At 35.7% G+C, this 24,309-nt stretch overlaps 1 protein-coding gene across 5 annotated transcripts in view; it reads left to right on the top strand.

Moving 5' to 3' along the window:
- N4BP2 (NEDD4 binding protein 2) overlaps positions 1–15,658 on the top strand; it is a 77,571-nt gene extending 61,913 nt beyond the window's left edge. For 4 of the 5 annotated variants that reach the window (XM_087827732.1, XM_016206663.2, XM_016206653.2 and 1 more), the window contains 4 exons: positions 2,832–3,020; positions 4,147–4,315; positions 10,803–10,926; positions 12,207–15,658. In XM_087827732.1, the coding sequence (XP_087683858.1) occupies positions 2,832–3,020; positions 4,147–4,315; positions 10,803–10,926; positions 12,207–12,252 (528 nt within the window). In that variant the 3' untranslated portion in view covers positions 12,253–15,658. Of the gene's footprint in view, positions 1–2,831; positions 3,021–4,146; positions 4,316–10,802; positions 10,931–12,206 lie in introns of all 5 variants that reach the window. The other variant, XM_016206644.2, reaches the window with a different exon arrangement.
- Positions 15,659–24,309: the final 8,651 nt, after the last annotated feature.

Raw genomic sequence — 24,309 nt, 5'->3', positions numbered from 1 at the left:
AGAGAGAGCCTCGTGTTCTTTCTTTAAGCTGGATATTTATTACAAAAATAAATTGACTCTGTATTTATAAATTTTTGACTCTGGTGATGAGTTTAGAAGTATGGTGATGCCTTTATTTTATTCTCTGTTTTAAAAATTTTTTTATAACTCTTTCAAGCCTGTAGAATTCTAGGGGCCATGTAAACAAAATGTAATGAGTGAAAAATTATACAACCAACTACTGATATATATTAGATATGGTTTTTTTCCAACCTGTCTTGACTTCTGAACTCCATTCACAGGCAGGAAATTTGAAAAAATATTTTTATCAATTAGTAATATATATAGTATAGTAGACATAATGTTTTATAATATTTAATATATATTAAATTATATTACATAAAACATTTTTCTAATCCTCACCAGAGGATATTTTTTCCATTATTTTCAGAGAGAGTGGAAGGGAAGGAGGGAAAGAGAGAGAAACATTGATGTGAGAGAAACACATCTATTGGTAGCCTCCCGCATGCTCTCCCACCAGTGCTGGGAATTGAGCCTGCAACCAAGGTTCATGCCCTTGGCCAGAATGGAACCTGAGACCCTTCAGTCCATGGGCTCATGCTCTAACCACCAACCAAGAACGGCGAGGGCTACATAAAATTTTTGATCGACATTTATTAAAGATTGTATTATAGATTACATTATAATTATAATCCTTAATAATATTTTAAATTTAATGACAGTTTTTAGCTTTTAGAAATTTAACAAGTAACCTAACTAATTTACTTTCACTTAATTATATCAGAAAAACATGATTTGTTTTTAAAAAAAAAAAAGAAATTAAAAATTATATTTTGGGGGGGGATTTTGGGTTTGAGTGTTCATAAAATGTTCATTAAATTACTTGTTATAGCACCTGATACTTGGAATTCTTTTAAGCTTTTAAGAAAATCAACTCAAATCATAGTGATTAATTCCCCCCTTACCCCTCAGTGACATGCTAAGAAACAGCAGATTGCTGCTTGCAAATAACATTTTAGAGAGTGGGATAAATGAAAACCAAATTGGATATAGAAGTCACAATATTTTGCTCTTTTTAAAATGTTGACTTTTGATATTTTAGAGTTATCTAGATGGACTGTATAAGAATTTTCTTCATAAAAATGGAATTTTCTATTTGGTGGAGAGCATTGAGGCAAATTTGTGTAATTATTATTTCCATTACTTCATGTTTTAAATTAGAGTTGCTTCTTTAATAATATACTGGAAATTTTCCAAAAGCTCAGAAAGTCAACACTACACTACCATAGCAGCTAGTTGGTGGTCAGCTGATTGACCAACTCCTATAAACCCACTTATGACTTTTACTACCTATCAGGCATGGTCACTCCACATGCCCTTCTGTTTTAAAAAGAATATTATTCAATTTTTATCAGGTTTTTAAAAACCTGACATTGATTACTAAAATTAAATAGGTTTCAAGTTACAATTCTATAATACATCATCTGTATATTGCATTGTGTGTTTACCCCCCAATATCAAATCTTCTTCCGTCACCATATATTTGACCCCCTTTACCCTTTACTACCTCCCCATACCCACTTTTTTCCCTTTGTCTGTGTGTATGAGTTTTTGTTTATTTCTCTTGTTTTGTCATTTGTTCTTTTCAGTATTATATCCTCTATATGAGTGAAATCATATGGTTCTTGACTTTTTTCATCTTACTTATTTCTCTTAGTACTGTATGCTCAAGATCCATCCATGTTGTCACAAATGGCAGTATTTCATCTTTTCTTATGGCTGAGTAGTATTCCAGTGTGTGTGTGTGTGTGTGTGTGTGTGTGTGTAAAACATCTTTATCCAATCCTCTATCAGAGGACACTTTGGTTGTTTACATGTCTTGGCCACTGTGAATAATACTGCAACAAACATAGGGATGTAGATATCTTTATGAATAAATGTTTTTAAATATTTTTGGGTAAATACCCAGAAGAGGGATTGCTGGGTCATATGGTAACTCTATTCTTAATTTTTTGAGGAACCTTTGTACTGTTTTCCATAGTGGCTGTACCTGTTTACATTCCCACCAATAGCGAATGATAATTCCTTTCTCTCCACAACCTTTCAACACTCGTTATTACTTGTCTTGCTGATAAAAGCCATTCTGACAGATGTGAGGTGATATCTCATTGTAGTTTGTTTTTTAAAAAAATATATCTTTATTGATTTCAGAGAGAGGAAGGGAGAGGGAGATAGAACATCAGTGATGATAGAGTCATCAATGTGCTGCCTCCTGCATGCCCCCTACTGGGGATTGATCAGCCCACAACCCAGGCATGTGCCCTAATTGGGAATCGAACCTCGATCTCCTGCATCCTAGGTCGATGCTCAACTGCTAAGCCATGGCAACCCGGGCTCTCATTGTAGTTTTGATTTGCATTTCCCTAATAGCTAGTGAAGTTGAACATCTTTTCATATATCTGTTGGCCATTTGTGTGCAGAAGTGTCGTTTTAGGTCCTTTGTCCCTTTTAAGCGGATTATTTTGTTGTTGAGTTGTGTAAAAAAATATGAATTGAAATACACCATTACTAAAAAAAAAAAAAAAAAAAAGACTTACCTGCCATCATTACTAGCTTCAGTGACTTGACCCTTTGCATGGGTTTACAAACTAAAATTTGAAAAATTTTCCATTAGTAAGTGCATGACTTACTAGGTAGGCATTGGGGAGATTCTCTTTTCTGAGAAGAAAAATGAAAAATAATAGAGCTTAGTTTTCATATATATTTTTATGAAGGTAAAGCCTGTATCTTCTACTTTCTTTGTGTTGTACTTACTGGGTAATATTTTGTAGGCAAAGAAGTCGAAAGAGACTGATGAAATGCCAAGTGAACCTTGCTTCCAGGACTTGGAGTACCCAGAGTATGACGACTACAGGGCAGAGGCCTTCCTGCACCAGCAGAAGAGGGTGGAGTGCTACAGCAAGGCCAGGGACGCCTATCGCATGGGGAAGAAACACGTTGCCACCTTTTATGCCCAGCAGGTATAGGGGAAAACTTACCATTGGTTTCTTCTTTGTCGCTTAGGATGTCCGAAGAATCTTGAGGCAGGTAATACTTGTATTGTGGCTAGATAAAGTTATTCTGGGGCATGTAGATTATGTAAGTGACTTAAGGTGTCTTGATACATAATAAATGTATGGTTCTGAGAATTTCATCTTTGAAATGCTCAATTTCTGTGGTTGCTTTTGCATTTACAGCTTACATGAATTGCAGTTTATTCTGACAGTCCACATTTTCTTGTGGTTAGATTCACCCATTCAGTACCATTTCTAAACAGATACAAGTCTTCTGGAGGAAAGACAGCAGAATGTTAATATTGGCCATCTCAGGGTGGGATCATAGAGCCTTGTGCTTTATATCATGTTTGAATTTTTAGTAATGTATCACTTAAAAAAAAAGTTTTTATTGATTTCAGAGAGAAGAGAAAGGGAGAAAGAGATAGAAACATCAATGATGAGAGTCATCGATTGGCTGCCTCCCGCACGCCCCCTACTGGGAATCAAGCCCGAAACCTGGGCATGTGCCCTGACCGGGAATCGAACCCTCATGTCCTGGTTCATAGGTTGACACTCAACCACTGAGCCACACCAGCCAGCAATGTATCACTTTTATAGTCAGAAAAAGAAAGTTACATTAATATCTTTCAGGGAAGTAAAATTTCGACTGGGGCTCATTTGGCATAGTATTACAAGAAATCTGCCTGATTTACTTTTTATTTTTGTGGTTCCATGTGGCTTGCTTTTTTGTGATTGAGCAGAGAAAGGTATCAAGCTGGTATAACCTGTGAGCCCTAATAGCAAACCTTGAGGGTTTGCTTCAGGGGTAATTACAAGGTGTTGAAAGGGATGAGATTTGGGGTTACCAATGAATTCCTTCTTGAGACGGGCAATGTTTAAGTTTCTGTTTTCTATGATTTTTGGATCAGGAAATATGTTAGAAATTATTTATTAGTTTGAGAACTAGCTTGTTAATCCATGGAAATTGCATTTAAAAATTTTAGAATAGTCTCCCTTTTTTTTCTACCTTTTATTTGGGCCACTATTTGTTTCTTGCCTAGCAAGTAGCAAATATCACAAGTGTTTATTGGTGACATGTTTATAATTAAAGGGTAGTCTCCATGAGCAGAAGATGAAGGAAGCCAATCACCTTGCCGCCGTGGAGATCTTTGAGAAAGTCAATGCCTCCCTGCTGCCACAGAATGTTTTAGACCTCCATGGACTGCACGTGGATGAAGCTATAGAACATTTGATGGCAGTTTTACAGCAGAAAACTGAAGGTAGGATGTGAAAATGACAAATTTTCAATACAAAATATATCTTTGCTTATATTGGTATAAATTATAAATTCAGGAGAGTTTGTGCAGGCTGAGGATATCTGTGCCACATTATAGATGTTTGTATTAGGCTCATTCCTCAAGAGAACCTTCTTGGGAAAGAATTGTCATCAGCATGGCCATTAACAGTTTCTTTTCTATTTCCCTGTGTCAGTTATATTTGTATTTCTTGGATGTGTTAAAGGAAGGGTCTGGTGTAATCTGGGAATGCTAAGACTTATAAGTGGGACCTTTATACACCTTTGTTTAGTAGACATTTATTAAAATTAATAGATATTTATTAGATGCCAGTCTCTCAGTAGATGTTTAATAAAATACAGATGTGAGTAAGGTGGTAGAACTTTTACAGAATTATTACAAAAGGCAGGATTTGTGAGTGTTTTGCATTATGATGCTGTCCTGTTTTCCCCTTCTGCTTGTACTTTGTCTTTTCAGGTCAATAGGAAAGGCTATTTCCTACCTCTTATCTAAATTCTGCCTCTTCCCAGGGCTTTGGATAAGGATCTTTCTCATGTTCCTATTCAATGTCATGTAATTCACATATATTAAAGTGTCTTGTTGGTTTAGCACCTTGTTTCCTTTTCATGATCGGATGGTAGCACTTAAAAAAATTCAATCTGTTTTAGTTACCCCAGACTCTAATACTAGATGTCATCTCCTTTCATCACCAGTATAGTATTTTTGAATTCTCAACTTGGCTTTTTCTTAATCTTCCTTTTTGTTATGGAGGTAGAGTTCTTGCCTCAGCTATTGACTGTCTCTCCATAGCCCTGCCTTGTCATTGATAGCTGTATTGTTCTGGTTAATTGATTTATATATATTTTAGAAAGCTTTACACTGTACTTTATACAGGTTTATCAGTTCACATATCACTTGTAATTAATTAAATACTTGATTAAATATGATAGATATGAAAAGTTGAAAATTCATCTGTTTATCATATAAATCGTATTGAAAAGATTACATGCAGAGTAATATAATAAATACCTTTGTATCCATTTATCCAAGTAACAAATGATAACATTTTACCCTACATCCTTCCCATTTTTTTATTCCTCCCTTTGTATTCTTCCCAATTCCTTTTCTTTCTTCCCTTTTTAGTGGAAATCAATAATCTTTCATTTGGTTTACCTCCTTCCTGCCCAAGAATACCTTTATTGTATGTACATTCAGCCATAACCAGCCTATAGTACTCCTTCCCTGAGTTTTAAAAAATGAACATACATGGTGTCACACTGTATCATCAGCCAAGCCACTTATTTTATTTGTACCCAGTACAGTTTTCAAGATCTGCTTATCTTGATCTTCTGGGTTTTTTATTGTAACTGCTGTGTAGTATTCTATGAATGCATCATAGTGTATCATTACTCTATTGGTGGATAAGTTATATATAATGTAGTAATGAGCTTTATTTTGCATACTGACACATATACTCTTATCACTATCTTTTTTCCCTAGCTTTTTATGTTGAAAAATCTAAAACCTACAGAGAAGTTGAAAGAATTGTACAATAAACACCATATATTCTTTATCTAGATTGATTAGTTGTTAGCATTTGGCCACATTTGCTTAATCTCTCTAAAACTGTTTTTTACTGGATGATTTGAAAAAAAGTTGTTAAACATTCTGGTGCTTTACCTCTAAATGCCTCAGCATCTTTCTCTCTTGAGAATGAATCCATTCTACATAATCACAATACCAGTATCACTTTTAAGACATTTAACATTGTTACAATAATATTGTCTAACATACAGGCCATGCTCAGATTTCTCCAGTTGTATGAAGATGCCTTCTACAGTTGTGCCATTTTATCCCCTCAGTCCAGGATCCAGTAAAACATTGTGTGGTCCCATTGATTATCCCATGTCTGTAGCCTCCTGTAATACAGAATAGTTCCTCTGCCTATTTTTTGTCTTCCATGTTGTCAACGTTTTTGAAGACTTCAAGGCAGTTGTTTGGTAGACTGTCCTACAGTTTTACTTTGATTGTTTCCTCGTGATTAGATTCAGTTTAAAATTTTCTTGGTAAAAATACTACATAGGTGATATTAAGTCATCTTTGGTGAACACATCAAGAGACATATATGGTCCATTTTCTCCATTATTGGTGATGTTAGGTTTGATTTCTTAGCTAAGATGTCAATGTACCTTTCTCCCTTTGTAATTAATTAGTAATTTTTGGTTATTGATACTTTGTGGCTGTGTGAACTGTTCTACATTATTTCGCCTAATAATTTTAATAATATCCATTGATAATCCTAGGCTAAATCAGTTATTACATTGGTGGTTGCATATGGTGTGTTATAATTTGTGTCCATTCTATGTTTATTAGCAGACATTCTTTGATGAAGGGCAGGATTCCACTCCTTCAGTTTTTTAAAAATAGAAATTTGGAAATCCTGAAGAAAATCTAGAAAACAATAACGATAAAGGTTAGAAAAGAAAATTTAAGAGCATTTTAAATACATTATTTAATCTGGAGAAGAGAAAGAGTGTCATGTAGCAGTATTGTAAGAGAATATTCTGTCTATAGAGGATGAGTAAGTCATTCACTCAATAAATTTGATTACCTTCTATATTCTGGGCATCAAAGATAAAGCAGTGAAAAAGACACTGTAACAAATAGTTACATAAACAGTTATGCTAAGAAAGTACAGGTTGCCATGTTTCATTTAGCATAAATTCCCAATTCCCTGTGTCATCTGTTCCCGCCTGTGTCTCCATTCTCATCTCATATTTTCTCCTCCTTTCCTGTATGTTTATCTACATTGTCATTTCTTCATCTCCAGACCAAGTTAGGCTCCCCATTAATCACCTTTCATGGTACTCCTATGTATCACAATATTTATAAAAACACTTACTGTATAGTTGCTTATTAAATGTCTGTCTTTCTGGCCTAGAATCAAGTCAGTGATGATTATTAAATCATCATTTGTATGTAGAGCCTTTTCAACATTCAAAAAAACTTAAATAAATGACTAAAGGGTAGGCATTCCTCTCATTTTGTAGATGAGGAAACTGATTTTGAAAGCTTAACAAAATGGAAAATAATAAGTGTTGGTAGGGATGTAGAGAATTGCAACCCTCATATATTGCTAGTGGGAATGTTAAATGGTGCAACCACTGTGGAAAAGATTGGCATTCTGTGAAAGGTTAAACATAGAGTTACCATGTGACCTGGCAGTTCTGCTCTTAGAGAATTGGAAACAATCCATTCACACAAACATTGTACATGGATGTTCATAGTTAGCTAAAAAGTGAAAACAACCCAAATGTCCATCAACTAATGAATGGACAAACAAATGTGGAGTATCCATACAGTGGAATATTATTCAGCCATAAAAAGGAATGAAGTACTGATACATACGAAAACATGGATGAACCTTGTAAACATGTTATGTGAAAGAAACCAGATACAAAAGGTCACATATTATATGATTTCCATTTACATGAAATTTACGGAATAGGCAAATCCACAGAAGCAGAAAGTGATAGCTAGAAAGGGGGAAAAGGGCTAGAAAGGGAGGGGGTATAGGGAATAACTGCTAGAGTTTCTTTTTGAGATGATTGAATATTCTGGAATTAGATTGTGTTGATGGCTGCACAACATTATAATATACTAAAAGCCACTGAGTTGTACATTTTAAAATCATAATTTTATATTATGTGAATTTTATATCAATACAAAAATTAGAAGAAAAAAGGAGTTAAGGCCAGCCATCATGGCTCAATGGTTGAGCATCAGCCTATGATCCAGGAGATCACCATTCAATTCCCGGTCAGGGCACATGCCTGGGTTGTGGGCTCAATCCCCAGTAGGAGGCGTGCAGGAGGTAGCCAATCAATGACTCTCATCATTAATGTTTCTCTCTCTCTCTCTCTCTCTCTCTCTCTCTCTCTCTCTCTCTCTCTCTCTCTCTCTCTCTCTCCCCCTCTCCCTCTCCCCCTCCCCCTCCCCTCTCCCTCTCCCCCTCCCCCCTTCCCTTTCTCTCTCTGAAATCAATAAAGACATATTAAAAAAAAAAAGTTAAATAGCTTGTATAAGGTGATAGATACTTGACCAGACCCAAGATACAAATCCTTTCTGGAAGCCAAAGGCCCATTTTGCTGCCACCTGTGGTGGCCTGTAGTTACTGTCAGTTAGCACCAGGTGGTAGTATTGTTGAATAGAAATGTCTCCAGGGATGGCTCTGCCCTGAATTGCTTTGTTATAAAAGGTGATTGTCAAAATTGGGGATGGGGGCAAAAAAGATATCTGACCTTTTTGTGCTTTATGATGGAAATATACACCACTACCATCTATGAAGTATTTTTGCCCCAAAATAAATCAGAAACAGATAAAGCCTTTAGATCTTACGACTACTTTATAGGGATTTATAGGGAACAGAGGAACATGTTAAATGGCACCATGGAGATGCAATCAGCAAAACCCAGACTGTGGAAATCTAGGATAAATGATCCAATTTTTTTCAACAAATTGCAAAAAAACCACACAAGGGCGGTGGGATCTTTAGAATTAAAAATTAAGAAATATGTCAACCAAATGCAGTGTGTGGACTTGTTTTAACCCTGATTCAAACAAACCACTGTAAAAACATTTCTTAAGAGTATTTGGGAAATTTTTTAAGCTATTTTTAGAAACATGAAATTAAGTATCTTTTTAATTTTGCAAGATAAGGTGACAATGTGGGTATCTTTAAAAAAAGAGTCATTGTTTGAAGTACATACTGAGCCCGGCCGGGCCACCTAGGATCCAGGAGATCGGGGTTCGATTCCCGGTCAGGGCACATGCCCAGGTTGCGGGCGAGGCAGCCAGTCAGTGACTCTCTCATCATTGATGTTTCTATCTCTCTCGCTCCCCCTTCTTTCCTCTCTCTGAAATCAATAAAGATATATTAAAAAAAAGAAAGAAATACATACTGAAATACTTACAATTGAGATGATAATAAACTTAGTATATGCTTTAAAATGAGTTAGTTTTTTAAAAGGTAGTAAACAGCAGAAATCACCGGAAATTTGTGAACCTAAACATAGGCATTAATTTGTTCAACAGACATCATTTGAACACCTACTTTATTTGAGGCACATGATTCAACTAGAAAATGCTTTCAGAGCAGTAAGTGAACTATTGAAAGCGGGGATGGTGTAAATGACTGTGACCTAACTGGGAGCAGTAGTGAAGGAATGGTGAGAGTGAATTATAGTTAGTTAAGAGATTCAAATTTTTTTAAAAGTAAACTTTTATTTGTAATATCACATCCATAAATAAAAATGCACAAATAATAATTGTATAGCATAAAAACTTTTTACAAAGTTAATACCTTTGTGTAGCCAGCACCCAAGCAGAGTTGAATTTTGAACAAAATATTGCTTGAAGTATTGGATATGGTTTAGAGTAGAAATGGAGATCTTAAGCAAAGAAGGAATTAAAAATGCAAAAGCAACCTATCCTCTTAAAATTCCAGGCTAAATATTGCCCTGGAGATATGAGACTTGAAAAACCATCTAGATCTGCTGGAGTCTTAGAGCAACTTAATGGGCAGAATATGGAATGTTTTTATTTTATGGAATGTGTATTTTATGCTAAAGATCAAAACTTGTGCTATTTATAACTGAGGAACAAGTGTTTACTAAATTCATTAAATCAACTTTTATTATTAACAGGTTTTTAGAATTTTATTGCAGCTATTACTGACTTTCAGGATATTTGATTTTCTCAAGGTCATCGCCAGAGTAGGAGCTGCAGTCTTTCAAGAGGCTCAGGTTCATTCAGTATTTAAACACCATCTATTTGGAAGAATTTCTTAAGTTAATAATTGATTATCTTTAACAGTAAGACTGCAGCAGTGCTATAATTAGTGGGTTTGTTGTAGCCATTCCTGAGGGTGATATTGTATAAAGTACTTGCTTTATATCCCATTTTACTGATTAGGAAACAAGCACAGCTAGGCTAAGGAACTTTTTTATGGTCACAATACAGTCATTTAGTGGCAGAGCTGCTAATGAGGTCAAAGCTTGCTGGCTTCAGAATATTTAACCAATAGGGTTGTTGTGAAGATTCTTAGTTAATGTATTATAAGTCACTTAAAGCAATGCCTGATTCCATGTGTATAATAATTTTTAAGTATCAATATAATTGTAATTATCACTGTTTCAGAGAGAAATTTTGGTAGCACAAGGAAATCTCCTTCCCTATAGGGGAAAAAGTTTCACTTTAGTCTTTAGGCAGATGAATTTCTATGAGGCTTCTATACTTAAACAGTGTAGATGAAACATACATTTAAAAACATTAGTTTTGGGGCTTCTTAAGGTAATAAATCTCTGAATTTCTATGAAGATAATTTCATACATGTTTTGAGTAGTTTGGGTTTGTTTTCTATTGAGAATGTAATTTAAATGGATTTCAACTGTTCCAATTTCTATTGTAACAGAATTTAAGCAAAATGGTGGCAAGCCCTATGTCTCTGTGATTACCGGGAGAGGAAACCACAGCCAGGGAGGAGTAGCTCGCATCAAACCAGCCGTCATTAAATACCTCACAAGCCATAACTTCAGGTGGGTATGTATAGGTTTTTGTTACCGATAATGGCAATTGCCCATATATATAGATAATAAACACTAAGAGTGTGCTCAGAATGATTTGTTAAGTGAAGTAGTTAACTAAATTTGACCATCAGATTTTAGCCGTAAAGTCATGCTTAAATTATGATTCCCTGCTGGATTTATGATGTCTAGTAAACCAGAAATGAAAGAAAAATGTGTTTGTTGTTAAAGCAATCATCTGACAAAACTATTAATCATAAATTAAAAATCTGAAAGAAGTATGTTTGTATTTCTTTGATGATGCATTATCCAAGATATTTAGATTATATATACCATAGTTTAAAATTTGCTGTTTAATTATTGTTTTGAAAGTAAATGTATATTTGTGGATTTTGGAAGGAATTGGGAGCTTCTGCTGAAATATGGTTATAGTTTGGATGTGTTTAAACTTTAGCAGAAACACTGTAGTCACTGTGAATTTGTACCTCTTTATAAGTTAAATGCCATTAATGATCTCAGCTGACAAATATGAAATTCCTTTTTTAGTGAGTAGTTATTATTCAGTAACAGAAAAAACAAGTTTGAGAACAAAGATGTGTTGATGATGAATAGATTCCCTGAGGATATATACCATTAAGTACCTCTCTCTCCCTACTACTAGTTTCAATTAGTGTAGCATATTTTGTTTATGTCATGCAATAAAATGTTGTTTGGCTACATTTTAGAAAATGGTATTATTAATTCTGAGCATGAAAACGGATGACATTTCAGTTATTTCACAAAAGGAATACTTAGACAAGAACATTATCATGTTGGGATTAATGATCTATTTTAGAGACTAGGGGTTTTTTTGTGTGTGTATTTTTTTAAAATTTCACACACAGAGTTGAAACCATTTCATGGCCTGATGAATCAGACTTACCTATTATACTAGAGATTTCTTCTTGTTACTCACTTAATGCATAGAAATAATATAATGCAAGCATCATCTTATCCTTGATACAGAGTGCTCTTCTTCATGAAGATCAAATTCAGGCTTGAGAGTTTTGATAAATCTTAAATTATAATAACTATTAAGTTAGGAGTTAACCCCAGCCTTAGGATTGTATTTATTTTGATAATAGATTAAAAGGAACATAAACATAGATATTGGTCCTGGATATTGACTTAATAATGGAGAGTACTTTGATAGTAAATATATTTAGCATAGGCATTTGCAATTGATTATAAGATATATTTCTTAATGAGTTTGAAGTTTTTAATCTTTAAAATGACTTTTCTCATTTCTGCAGGTTCTCTGAAATTAAACCAGGGTGCTTGAAAGTCATGCTAAAGTAAAATAAACGTCCTTGACTTAGAAATGTGAAGGTTTGTATGTTAAAATTAGTTTTATTTGCAGTAATTTAGTCAATTTTACTGTCAACATGTGTTTTATTCGAAATACTGTTCAGTTATAAAACAAACATTATGATGTTTTTCAAAATTCAAGACAAGTTTAAATTTTTATTGAATCAAATGCCAAATATGTTGTCTGTTAAAACTATTAAATGTAATTTTCTTAGATAAAATTATCAGATTCAGTTTTAAAGTGTGAACGTGCACAGATTCTTTCTGAGAGAGAAATTATCTTTCTATTAATTGTTGTTTGACATTTAGTGAAGATCTAATGGTATCCATGAGAGGTATTTAAAGTGCTTTGAGACTTGGTTCATGCCTTTCAAGACTGGTATTAAAAAAAAAATAGTAGTATTTAATGAAAGAAAGGAGAACTAACAAAAACACTTGAATGCTTTTTTATTTCAAAAGCAAATTTAAAACTTTTATTTTGCTGCATCCTATAGGAAGGAGGACATGCTGTTGTGCATTCTTCTGCTTTGTATTTGTATGTGATCTTGATCTCTTAACCTTTTGTTTCTTTTTTCTGTGTGTGTGTATTTTCTAGGAGGAAAGTTGGGGTCTGAAATTATATTGCAGTTTTATACCTTCCATAGGCAGAAAAGTTTTCAGAGAAGGAGAAGTGGTTAGATATCTACCAAATGTTGTCGTCTTAGAAAACTGCTTCTAGAACTGTCTGTTGTAAGTGGTATTTTAGATAGTACTAAAGAGCTGTCTTTTATATTGAAGCATGTAATTTCTAAACTGCAGTAAGGTAAAAATTCTATCAACTTAAAACAAATATAGAAAACATTTTTTCTTGCAATTTAAAAGTTTTTTACCTTTATTTTTAAAAAGAGCCAACTTTCTGAAAGGAAACCTTCATTGACTTCTGGTTTTTGGTGAGGTAAAAAGTCCTGTTAGTATGTCAATTGAAACTTCCTTTATACAAGTTCAATGTGATAAAGTATAATTTTCCAATATGAGAAAATGGTTAAATAAACCTGACTTTGGATATAGAGAATACTTTCAACATATATAATTTTTAAAAACAGTTGTGTTACTTTTTGATAAGTTTAAAAAGTCATTTGGATGAGGAATTATAGGATTGAGCTGTAGCTGAAAGAATCTGGGATTACAGAATGGTTTCCTAAAATAAGAGACATTTTAATGAAAATAAAACTCAAAAACACATTTTTATATATCATAAAAGCATGCTTTTAAAAAAGCTCTATTATTGAATTTATTTTACAAAAATAAAAATATGTTTATTATTTAGAAATGGTTAGTGACTAGCATTGAAATATTATTCATACTCTATGTTTCTAATAATTTGTTAAAAAAAGAAAAATGCCAACGGTTTAGCATATGTTTTTTATAATGTCTAGAAGAGTTGTATACATTAAAAAGAAAACAGTTCAACCATTTATAAAATTACAGTTGTTAATGATATAAAATATTTTTATGTATAAATTAATCCGATATAAGAAATGTGACTAACAATACTAAAACCTAGAGTGATTTGAGTGTGCAGCTTCATATTTTCTGTGTTTTTATATTTCCTCGCCCAGTTTAAAAATTGCTTTTGAGCACTTCGGCTAGACTTACTTCACTATTACCATAGTTGTTATTGTCGTAGGAGCAGTCAAGAACAAGAGGTGTGAGGTATTTTGTGGCAGAATCCAAATGAAACAAGCTATGTTTTATGTTGTATCAACTTAAATTTTGTGCTTTATTTTGCTAAATCTAGGGTATTTCTCCTTAACCATCATTTATGAATATATAGGCGTATTTTAAGCATCATATGTATTTTTATGAAGTTGTTTAATCCCAAACTGTCACCTAGCCCTTGATCTAGCATAGTTTAAGCAACAGATAATTACGAAAAAAAAAATTTATAATTGCTTCTTATTTTGCCTATTTATGCCAAAGGTAAACATAGTTCGGGGATTATCAAATTTTTCACTTTTGTCCATTTCTAAGTCCTCTGTGTCAAAAGTAAAGATAATGTGGGGATTTTCAAAGTTTTTATGTATTGGTAGATTTATAATAGTACATGGTTCATTTGAATGGCTCTTTGCAGAAGTATTAATATTTTAAAAGTGCAACACTTCTGTAGTTAGAAAGGTTTTAGTAGCAGTTATATCTCTCAGTAGTCTCTTACCAGTATCTACCAGGTAAGGAGAGAACTAATGTGGAAACCACAGGGGACCTGTAGTTGGACTGAGTGACCCTTAAGAGTATTTTCTTCTTCTTTTTTTTAATTTTATTTTTGTTTAAAATCTTAAGAGTATTTTCAATCCATCCACTTCCTTACTTGAATCTGAGAAATGGAAGAATGTTGTCTTATATTTATTAGCTGTTCGTGTATTCCTATTTATTTTCAAATTGAGGTTGCCCCCAATTTATTAGTATTTCCGTATTATTTGTAATTCTATGGCCTTTAAACATAGGACAGATAGTAGAAATCCTGACATATTTTAAAGTATCTTGTGTATTATAACACATTTTGAGAAGAAAAGCCAAATAATTCTGTTGGATTGTTTCTAGTCCTTTATCTTTGTTCTTTTTCTTTTAAAATTCAAGTGTTTTGTATGCTTAGAAAAAGGGCAGGTATAATAGCAAGATTGGTCTGAACTGGAAATTGGAAAGTTTGAAACTCAGGAAATTGCTCTGACAATGTTTTAACTGCTCTCAGTTTAAGAAAATGACAAAATGTATAAAAAAGATACAAAAATAGTGTTTGCTGTTTTTTTCCAAGTGCTTTTTCTAAGTGCTTTTCCATTGTGCAATGAGGTGAAGTTTGATAATTTTTCTGTGCAGTGGTTAAATACTGTTTGTTTCTCATTATATGTTAAACAAATTTAAATGTTTGTGTGGCCAAAAAAGTAAAGTAAGTTTATGTAGAATGTTTGTTAATGGTGCTTATTTTTAAAATGTAATTCAAGTTTACAGTATTACTTAATGCCTCGTTAGAGAATTCAATAGACAAACAAGGCTAGAATACATCTACATCCCGAAGAGCCTTTTAGAATTTCACAGTGTATGATGAGAAATTTTATGATTTTCCATAAAGTTGAGCAATTGACTTTTATGGTCCAAATAATGAACCTATTATTAATAAATGACTGAATTAACCGTGAGAATTCTCATTAAAGTATATCATTGCAGCTATCAGTTGGAGAATGTGTAATAAAAAATTTCAGACAATATATCAGAAACAAAATGTTTTTATTTGTACTATAAAGAAAATGTAATTTTGCTGTTAACTCTACTTTTTTATTGAAAATGTTTTATAACTTTGCTTTAAAATTTCTTATGAAACCATTTGCAAATTACATATTTAATTTAATAAAATACTTTAGTCACAGTCCAGTGTGAGGAAATCTTTTATTTGATGTGGTAAGGTTAGTAGTTTAACTATTACAGTATATTTTTATTTTCATTTTTAAAGTTTATTTTATTTTATTGCTAACACTATTACAGATGTCCTTCATTTCCCCCATTTACCTACCTGCCTCCACCCCCATCATGCATACCTTTGTAGTCTCAAGGGAAAAGTGTCATAAAATTTTCATTTCTGTACCACAGCTTTGATCCTAGCTTAAATTATTTTGCTATAGCAAATAGGGGGTCCACTTTTGAACCAGATAAATGGGTTACCTAGGTTTGTCTCTTCACACCTTTGTATCTTTTGACAGATGTCAAAATTAAGATTTGTGTCTCTGAGAGACTCAAGTAATACTTTAGCTCATATTAAAGACCTTTGAACTTCTCACTCCATGGTGAAACAACTCACTCACTTAGCAACTTCACAATCTTTATTTGATGAATGCTTATTGAGTACTTGTTACTGTAAGACAGAGTGTCTATCCGTAGGTATCTCATAGTTGTTTCATTAACTCTTTTGTGTATAGTGATGTATACTTTAGAACGCTTTCATATACGTCATATTTTAAGACTTGTCAACTTTTTTCTTAAAAAATATGTTTTTATTGATTTCACAGAGAAGAAGGGAGGGGGAGAGAGAGAAACATCAATGATGAGAGAGTCATTGATCAGCTGCCTTCTGCACGCTCCCTACAGAGGGGATCGAGCCTGCAACCTGGGCATGTGCCCTGACCGGGAATTGAACTGAGATCTACTGGATCATAGGTTGATGCTCAACAGCTGAGCCTTGCTAGCTGGGCAAGACTTGAGAATTTTTTAATACAAATGTCTTACAGAGGCTTAGAGAAGTTGTTGGATTTGCTAGTCAGTGGCAGAGGTAAGACTTGAACCGAGGTTCTCTGACTCCTAGTATAGAGCAACTGCATCTGCCATAAGAGTAAGGATTTACTTAAAGAGATAATATCCTATTATCCTCAACTAAAAGAGATGTGGCTCCACAGTATATGTCTGAAAACTGGCATTTATACACCTGCCTTACTCCTTTATCCAAAGGAAGCTGGTATTATGGGTTTTCCTAATAGATAAAGATAAAAATTTATTTCTCTCAATATAAAATTCCAGAGATACAGAGTCTAGGACTGATGGGTGTGCTCTTTTACATGAAGTTTTTGGGACCTAAGATCCTTTTAGGTCACCACTGTACCATACTTAAGGTGTGGCCCTTATTTTTCTAAACCGGGGTAGGTGGCTGGAGCTCTAACTGTCACACACCTGCATTTTGTTGGAGGTAGGACAAAGAGGAAGGGAAGTGCCAGCAGTCTTTTTATAGAAGATTTTTGGAAGCTGCCATAGGACACCAATACTTAGATCTTCTTGGCCATAACTTAGTCATGCAGTCACATCTGGCTGCAAGGGAGGCTGGGAAATTGTCTTTATTTCAGACTACCATATGTTCAACTAAAATTTGGACATTCTCTTGGAGGAAAGAGAATGGGTATTAGGGGAATGAATAGCAGTTTCTGCCACATCATTTTTGATCACTGAATGCAAATAATGTAAAAATTAGTTTTTGATACATTTCTTCAACAGATCTTTGTTGATAATGACTATGTGCTAGGAATAATAAAAAGATAATCACAGTTGTATTTTAACTTAAATATTCGAATGCTATTAGTAACCAACGTGGCTAATGCCATGGGCTTCCAGTTGACTTAATAACTAATGGTATCACTTTTGATCTTATAACTCAGTTGTGGCAACTGGATTAGGTGTGTAAGTTATTTCTGGTGATACTGCTTAGTTAGTATATTTGCATGCTGCTTTTGTGTTTTCTTAAATATTTATTAATCAGATCAATGTGTAAAAGCTCAGGACTTGCTGTAAGTAATTTAAAGCTAAGTGTATCAGGGTAGGGGAATGTAAATATGTGTGTGTCTTAAGGACTGGAAACTGCATACGAAAGAACTGTGGAGGCGCTGGGGGGAATAAGTAATTCTTTTTGGAGGCAGTAAATTTGTACTTTGCTTCCTGGTTGAAATGTTTAAATGATTTCATGGCTTTTATACATATAACTATATAATTGTACCTTTCATAGGTTCTGGAATACTCCTTCAAGTAATCTCTTTAATTTGTTAGAGGTTTTAAAAATTTTAATAGCTAATTAAATATTAACATTTTAGCATTAAAGTTTCAAAATTAAACAAATTTCTTAAAACAGGGAATGATGCCCAGCCGGGCGTGGCTCAGCTGTTGAGCATCAACCTAGGATCCAGGTGATCCAGGTTTGATTCCCGGTCAGGGCACATGCCCGGCTTGCAGGCTCGATCCCCAGTCGGGGGCGTGTAGGAGGCAGTCGATCAATGACTCTCTCATCATTGATGTTTCTATTTCTCTTTCCCTCTCTTTTCCTCTCTCTGAGATCAGTAAAGATATATTTAAAAACACAAAAAAACAAGGAATGAGTCTTTTGGTGTAGAGAAATAACAGCATGATCAATTGGCAGTTCTATTTCTGGGCAGATACAGGAGCAGCCAGCTGTAGGATGTTAAGGTAGGGTATGGTAAAGAAATGAGGTGATGGAATGATCACTTTATTTTCCAGCTTTATTGAGATATAATTGATATATGACATTACATAAGTTTAAGGTGTACAGTGTGATGATTTGGCATGTGAATATGTTGTGAAATGTGTACCACAATAAGATTAGTTAGCATTTCCTTCACCTCACATAATTATCATTTTGTTGTTATGGTGAGACCACACATTATAGCCACTTTTAAGTATACACTACAGTATTGTTAATTGTAGTCACCATGCTGTATCTTAGATCCCTGGAAGTTATTGAAAGTTTATACCCTTTGACTGACATCTCACCATTTCCCCCACCCCTCAGCTCCTGGCAACCACCATTCTACTCTGTTTCTATGAGTTCAATATTTTTAGATTCCATATATAAGTGAGATCATAAAGTATTTGTCTTAAAAAGAAGACAAACCAATGAAAAAATGGGCAAAGGACCTGAATAGATACTTCTCCAAAGAGGACATACAGATGACCAAGAGACATGAAAAAATGCTCAGTCACTAATCATCAGAGAGATGCAAATTAAAATGACAGTGAGATATCACCTCACACCTGTCACAATGGCTGCCATCAACAAATCAAGGAAGGACAAGTGCTGGCAAGGGTGTGGAGAAAAGGGAACCCTAGTACACTGCTGGTGGGAATGCAGACTGGTGCAGCCACTATGGAAAACAGTATGGAGGTTCCTCAAAAAACTAAATAATAAACTGCCATTTGATCCAGTCATCCCACTTCTAGGAATATATCCTAAGAAATCCAAAACACCAATCACAAAGAACTTATGCACCCCTATGTTCATAGCAGCACAGTTTACAATAGCTAAGATCTGGAAACAGCCCAAGAGCCCATCAGTAAATGAGTGGATAAAAAAGCTGTGGCACATTTACACCATGGAATACTATGCAGCTATAAAAAGAAGGATCTCTTACCCTTTGGGACAGCATGGAGGGAACTGGAGAGTATCATGCTAAGCGAAATAAGCAGGCAGAGAAAAACAAGTACCACATGATCTCATATGTGGAATATAATAAAATAAACTGATGAACAAAATAGAAACAGAGGCATGGACACAGGGAACAGGGATCTCAGAGGGAAGGTGGGGATGGGTGGCTGGGTAGGGAGAGAGTAACCAGAGAACTTACATGCATAACCCATGGACACAGACTATAGTATGGAGAAGGCCTGGGAATGGGCGGATGCAAGGTGGAGGGGATCAATGGGGGGGAAAACGGACATCTGTAATACTTTCAACAATAAAGATAAATTTAGAAAAAGACAATTGCAGATATCTAGAGGGAAAAAGATATTTATAAAGTACTTAGAAAGATGGTAAAGAGCTTCAAGGGTCTCTGTGCTTAACGATACTTCCTTTGTAACAGTTTTGATATTCAAAATGAATAAATGCATTGACTATTTAAAAAAAAATTTGTCTTTTTCTGTGTGACTCATTTCACTTAGTTAATGCCCTCAAGGTCCATCCATGTTGCAAATGGCAGGATTTTCTTTCTGTTTTTCCTGGCCTCATATTTCATTGTGTATATACACGCCACATATTCTTTACCCATTCATCTGTTGATGAATACAGGTTGTCTCCACATCTTGACTATTGTGAATAACACTGCAATAAACATGGGAGTGCAGATAATCTCTTTGAAATACTGATTTTGTTCCTTTGGATATATACCCAGAAGTAGGATTGCTGGACCATACGGTAGTTCTATTTTTAGGTTTTTAAGAAACCTCTATACTGTTTTTAGTAGTGGCTGCACCAAATTTACATTCCCACCAGCAGTGCACCAGGATTCCCTTTCTCCATACTCCCCAGCATTTGTTATCTCTTGTCTTTTTCATGATAGCCATCATAACAGGTGTGAGATGGCATCTCATTGTGGTTTTGGTTGCATTTTCTGATGATTAGAGATGTTGAGCACTTTTATTTTTTAATCCTCAGTGGAAAACATGTTTCTAATGATTTCTAGAGAGAGAGGAATGGGGGGAGAGAGAGAGAAAAACATGGATGTGAGAGAGAAACATCCATCAGTTCCCTCCTGTACTTACCCCAATGGGAGATTGAACCCAAAACCCAGGTATGTGCCCTGATGGGCAGTTAAACCCACAATCTCTTGTGTGGGATGACATATTAACCAACTGAGCCACCTGGCTAGGTGAGCACTTTTTTATGCACCTGTTCACAATTTGTATGTTGTTTTTGGAGAAATTCCTTTGCTCATTTTTTAAAATTAGTTTTTTTCTGTTTTGCTCTTGAGTTGTATGAGTTCCATGTATATTTTGGATATTAACCCCTTACCAGATGTATGATTTGCAAATATTTTCTCCCATTTCATAGGTTGCCTTTTCATTTTGTAAGTGGTTCTCTTTGCTGCATGGAATTTTTTTTTAGTTTGATGTAGTCTTCCTTGTTGACTTTTGCTTTTGTTGCTTGTGCTTTTGGTGTTACAGCTAAAAAATTATTGCCAACACCAATGTCAAGGAGCTTACCTCCTATGTTTTCTTTTAGGAGTTTTATGGCATACTAAAATCCCTACTACTGGGATTTTAATGGAGGCTTCCTTAGGTAGGTATGATCAATTATTAACTTTGTTTCCACCTTCCTCTCTGGAGGATTAGGGGTAGGGCTGAAAATTTCAATTTTCTAATCATGGTTTGGTCTTCCTGGTGACCAGCTCCCATTCAGGAGCCCACCCAGAGTCACCTTAGTAGAATAAAAGGTATTCCCGGTGCTCTTATCACTTAAGAATTTACAGGGGTTTTAGGAACCCTGTGTCAGGAATGGGGGTCAAAGACAAATATTAGAATGAGATACTTCTAGTGTTCTTATCACTTAAAAAATTACAAGCATTTCCGGATCTCTGTGCCAGGAATTGGGGGCAGAGACCAACACACAGTGTGGGGTAAAAATAGGTGTACAGTGGTTCGTATGGAAAATAATACAAATAATAAATAACACAAGAATAAACTTTTGCGACTCACAATTGTAAACCTTTTAATTTTGATGTGGTTGTGGGAGGATGTGAGTACTGCCTTTATCTACACTGCCATCTTGATTGGAAGTCCCCTGTACTTTTATTTTTTATTTTATTTTAAATATATATTGATTTCAGAGAGAGGAAAGAAGAGAGAGAGAGAGAGAGATAGAAACATCAATGATGAGAGAGTCATTGACCGGCTGCCTCCTGCATGCCCCTGACTGGGGATGGAGCCCGCAGCCCGGGCATGTGCCCTGACGGGGAATTGAACCCCGATCGCCTGGATCCTAGGTCGACGCTCAACCACTGAGCCATGCCCGGCCGGGCGTGAATTTTAGATTAATACCCCAGGTGGGCCACATTTTAAGAAATGCTACCCCCTTAGGGCGACCCACCACAAAGACCTTATTCTTAGCTATCCCAGGTAGTGTTCCATGGCTTCTACCCTAGTCCTGGTTTGCAGGTCCTCAACTGTAAACTCTGCCATGGGACACAGAAAGAAAGGTACTATTTTAGGTTTACATTCAGGAACTTATTTAATTCTCATACCAATCCAATGAGGGAAACTGAAGCTCAAAGAGATTTAGCAACTTTCCCAAGATTACACAGATAAGAGTGGATGGAATCAGGATTCAAATCGAGGTAATCAGACCCCAAAGCCTGTGCGTATAGTCATGATGCATATTACCTCCCAGCAGCAGGCTAAGAAGCTCTGACTCCTAATTTATCAAGGAGAAAATCAAGATATTCTGACCTGGACTGTGAAAGTAAGCTAACGAACCTTGCTGCCCTCTCTGGCAGGCTCAAAGCAGTTTCTTCAAGGCCCTTTAAGTTTTCACTAGCAGAAACCCCTTTTGGTACCAAAATCTGTATTATCAATTGTGTAAAAAAAGTTACTCCAAAATTTAGTGGCTTAAAACAATATTAAATGGTGATTATCCTCAGTCTCCCAGGATTCCGGGAGTGGCCTAGCTGGGGGCTTCCGGGTGGGAGCCTTTCATGAAGTTGCAGCCAAGATGTGCCACCTGGGATACCAGTCATTTGAAGTCTTGACTGGGGCCGGGGAAACTTCCAGGGTGCTGATGGATGATGGGAGTCCTCCGTTTCTCCCTATGTGGGCCCTTGACAGGCTATTTGAGTTCCCTACAACCTGGCAGCTTTCCCAGGTGGGCAATCCGTGAGAGCACAACAGCAACTGCAATGCCTTTGATGACGTGGTGGAAGAAATCTCACCATTATTTTCGCCAAATTCTGTTGTTCGAACCAAGTCACTAAGTTCAGTCAACATTCAAGAATAGAGAAATTAGCTCTATCTGTTAAGGGAAAGGGTCAAAAGATTTGTGGATGTATTTAAAAACCTTCATCACTACCATGTGCCAGGCATCACTAGGTACTTTGCAAATATATCTAATATAATCTTTATAACTGTGTGGCATAGTTCAGGTGTCTGGTGGCAGTGTCTTCAGGAAAGATAGACCCAGAGGGTGGGTTGTGATTGGTCAAGGAGGCAATATGACAGTCCCATTTCCCTTTGCAGTGATTGGTTAAAGGGTGGATATATGATCGAGCCTAAGGGACTTCAGGAGAATTCTATTAGGAAGGTTCTAGGAATGGTTTTCCCCCCTAATGTAGAGAGGCACCTGGGAGGAAGTGCACCCTTTCCCAAGACCTTGTGTCTGTAATGCCTAGAAATGCAGTTGCCAATGTTTTACCTATGAAAAGATAAACCTGAGGCTCAAGCCACTGTGCTGAGGATGATGGAGCATAAAAAGAAAGGAACCTTTGTTGTGGATGACATCAGTGAGCCCGAGTTAACCCTGGAACCAATCTTCAGCCACCTTGTTATGGGAGGCAATAAGCTAGTTTTGGTTGGGTTTTCTGTTGTAGCTGAAAGCATGCTAATGGATATATCTATTTACAGATTAGGGAACAGATATTCAGAGGGATGATGTCGTTTGCCCAAACTTTCCCGGCTAATAAGTAGTAGAACTACCTTTCAGACTGAGATCTGTATATCCTAAATACCTGGTACTTGTTTATTGTATCAAGTGACTTTTCTCCAGCAATTCTCAGGAGTCAGAGAGAAACAGAGACATCAGTTGGGTTAAGCAGGTGAGTGAGCGGCAAACAGGTAGGGTAGAGGGTCAGTGTGGGAAGGAAGTGAGGAGAAATTTAGGGTGCTGTGTGTATAAAGTTGAAATGGCTGAGGTACAGACTGGGCAAGGAGTCGGGCAGAATCCAGAGGGGCTGATGGAAATGGAGGTGAACAGTGAAAGTGTGGTGCAGGTGAAGAACATCCAGGAAGGGTGAGGGAGAGGGAAAGTGAAAGGGGGTTGTTGGGAGAGAACTTCAGAGATGATATTAGGGATACTACTCTTAGAGCTTGATTTGTGGCTGACCATGGAGATGATGGTTATCAGAGTGGAGAAGGTCACAGAACTGATACCACATTTCTGAATCATCTATTTTTGCACAAATTGCCCAGGTTGGTGACAAGCAACGGAATAGAGAGGAAAGTTGAAAGTCTGCTGAAAGTGTTGATGGATTAAAAAAGTTCTGTTTTTAATTTGCATGGTCCCCATCCTTCGCACTGATGGGATCTGACTCACACAGCCCAACTTTGAGGAAATATGTGTAAGATTTATTCTGTTTAATCAACCGTTTTTCACCCAGTGGAGGGAAGAGAATGAGAGAGATGAAGTCATCAGGGGAGCTGAGAGAACACTGGGCAATGGGAGGTTCCTCAGCTCTTTCTGAAACAGTTCCTTGCAGGGGTCCTTCACTGTGTTGTGTGACGTCTCTTCCCTGTTCATTTAGCCATCTGAATACATGAAAATCTATGAATTATACATAAGAAATTACCCACTATTTTGGATGATCTCAGTGTCCCTATTTACATAAACAAGAATGATGGCACATTCCTGAATCTCTTTGGTAATTCTGACATGGATGGTGCTGTATAGTAAGAAGCGCTCACTGTCTTTTTAAAGCTCTGGGCTTTTTCTTCTGTCTTTGGTAAAATTAATTTCTCCCTTCTAAAAATAATGCCTGGCATTTGGTT

The sequence above is a fragment of the Miniopterus natalensis genome, chromosome 1 (assembly GCF_054644295.1).
Source record: "Miniopterus natalensis isolate mMinNat1 chromosome 1, mMinNat1.hap1, whole genome shotgun sequence".
Taxonomy (NCBI): domain Eukaryota; kingdom Metazoa; phylum Chordata; class Mammalia; order Chiroptera; family Miniopteridae; genus Miniopterus; species Miniopterus natalensis.
The sequence above is the reverse complement of the archived record's forward strand: the minus strand, read 5'-3'. Positions and strand labels throughout refer to the sequence as shown.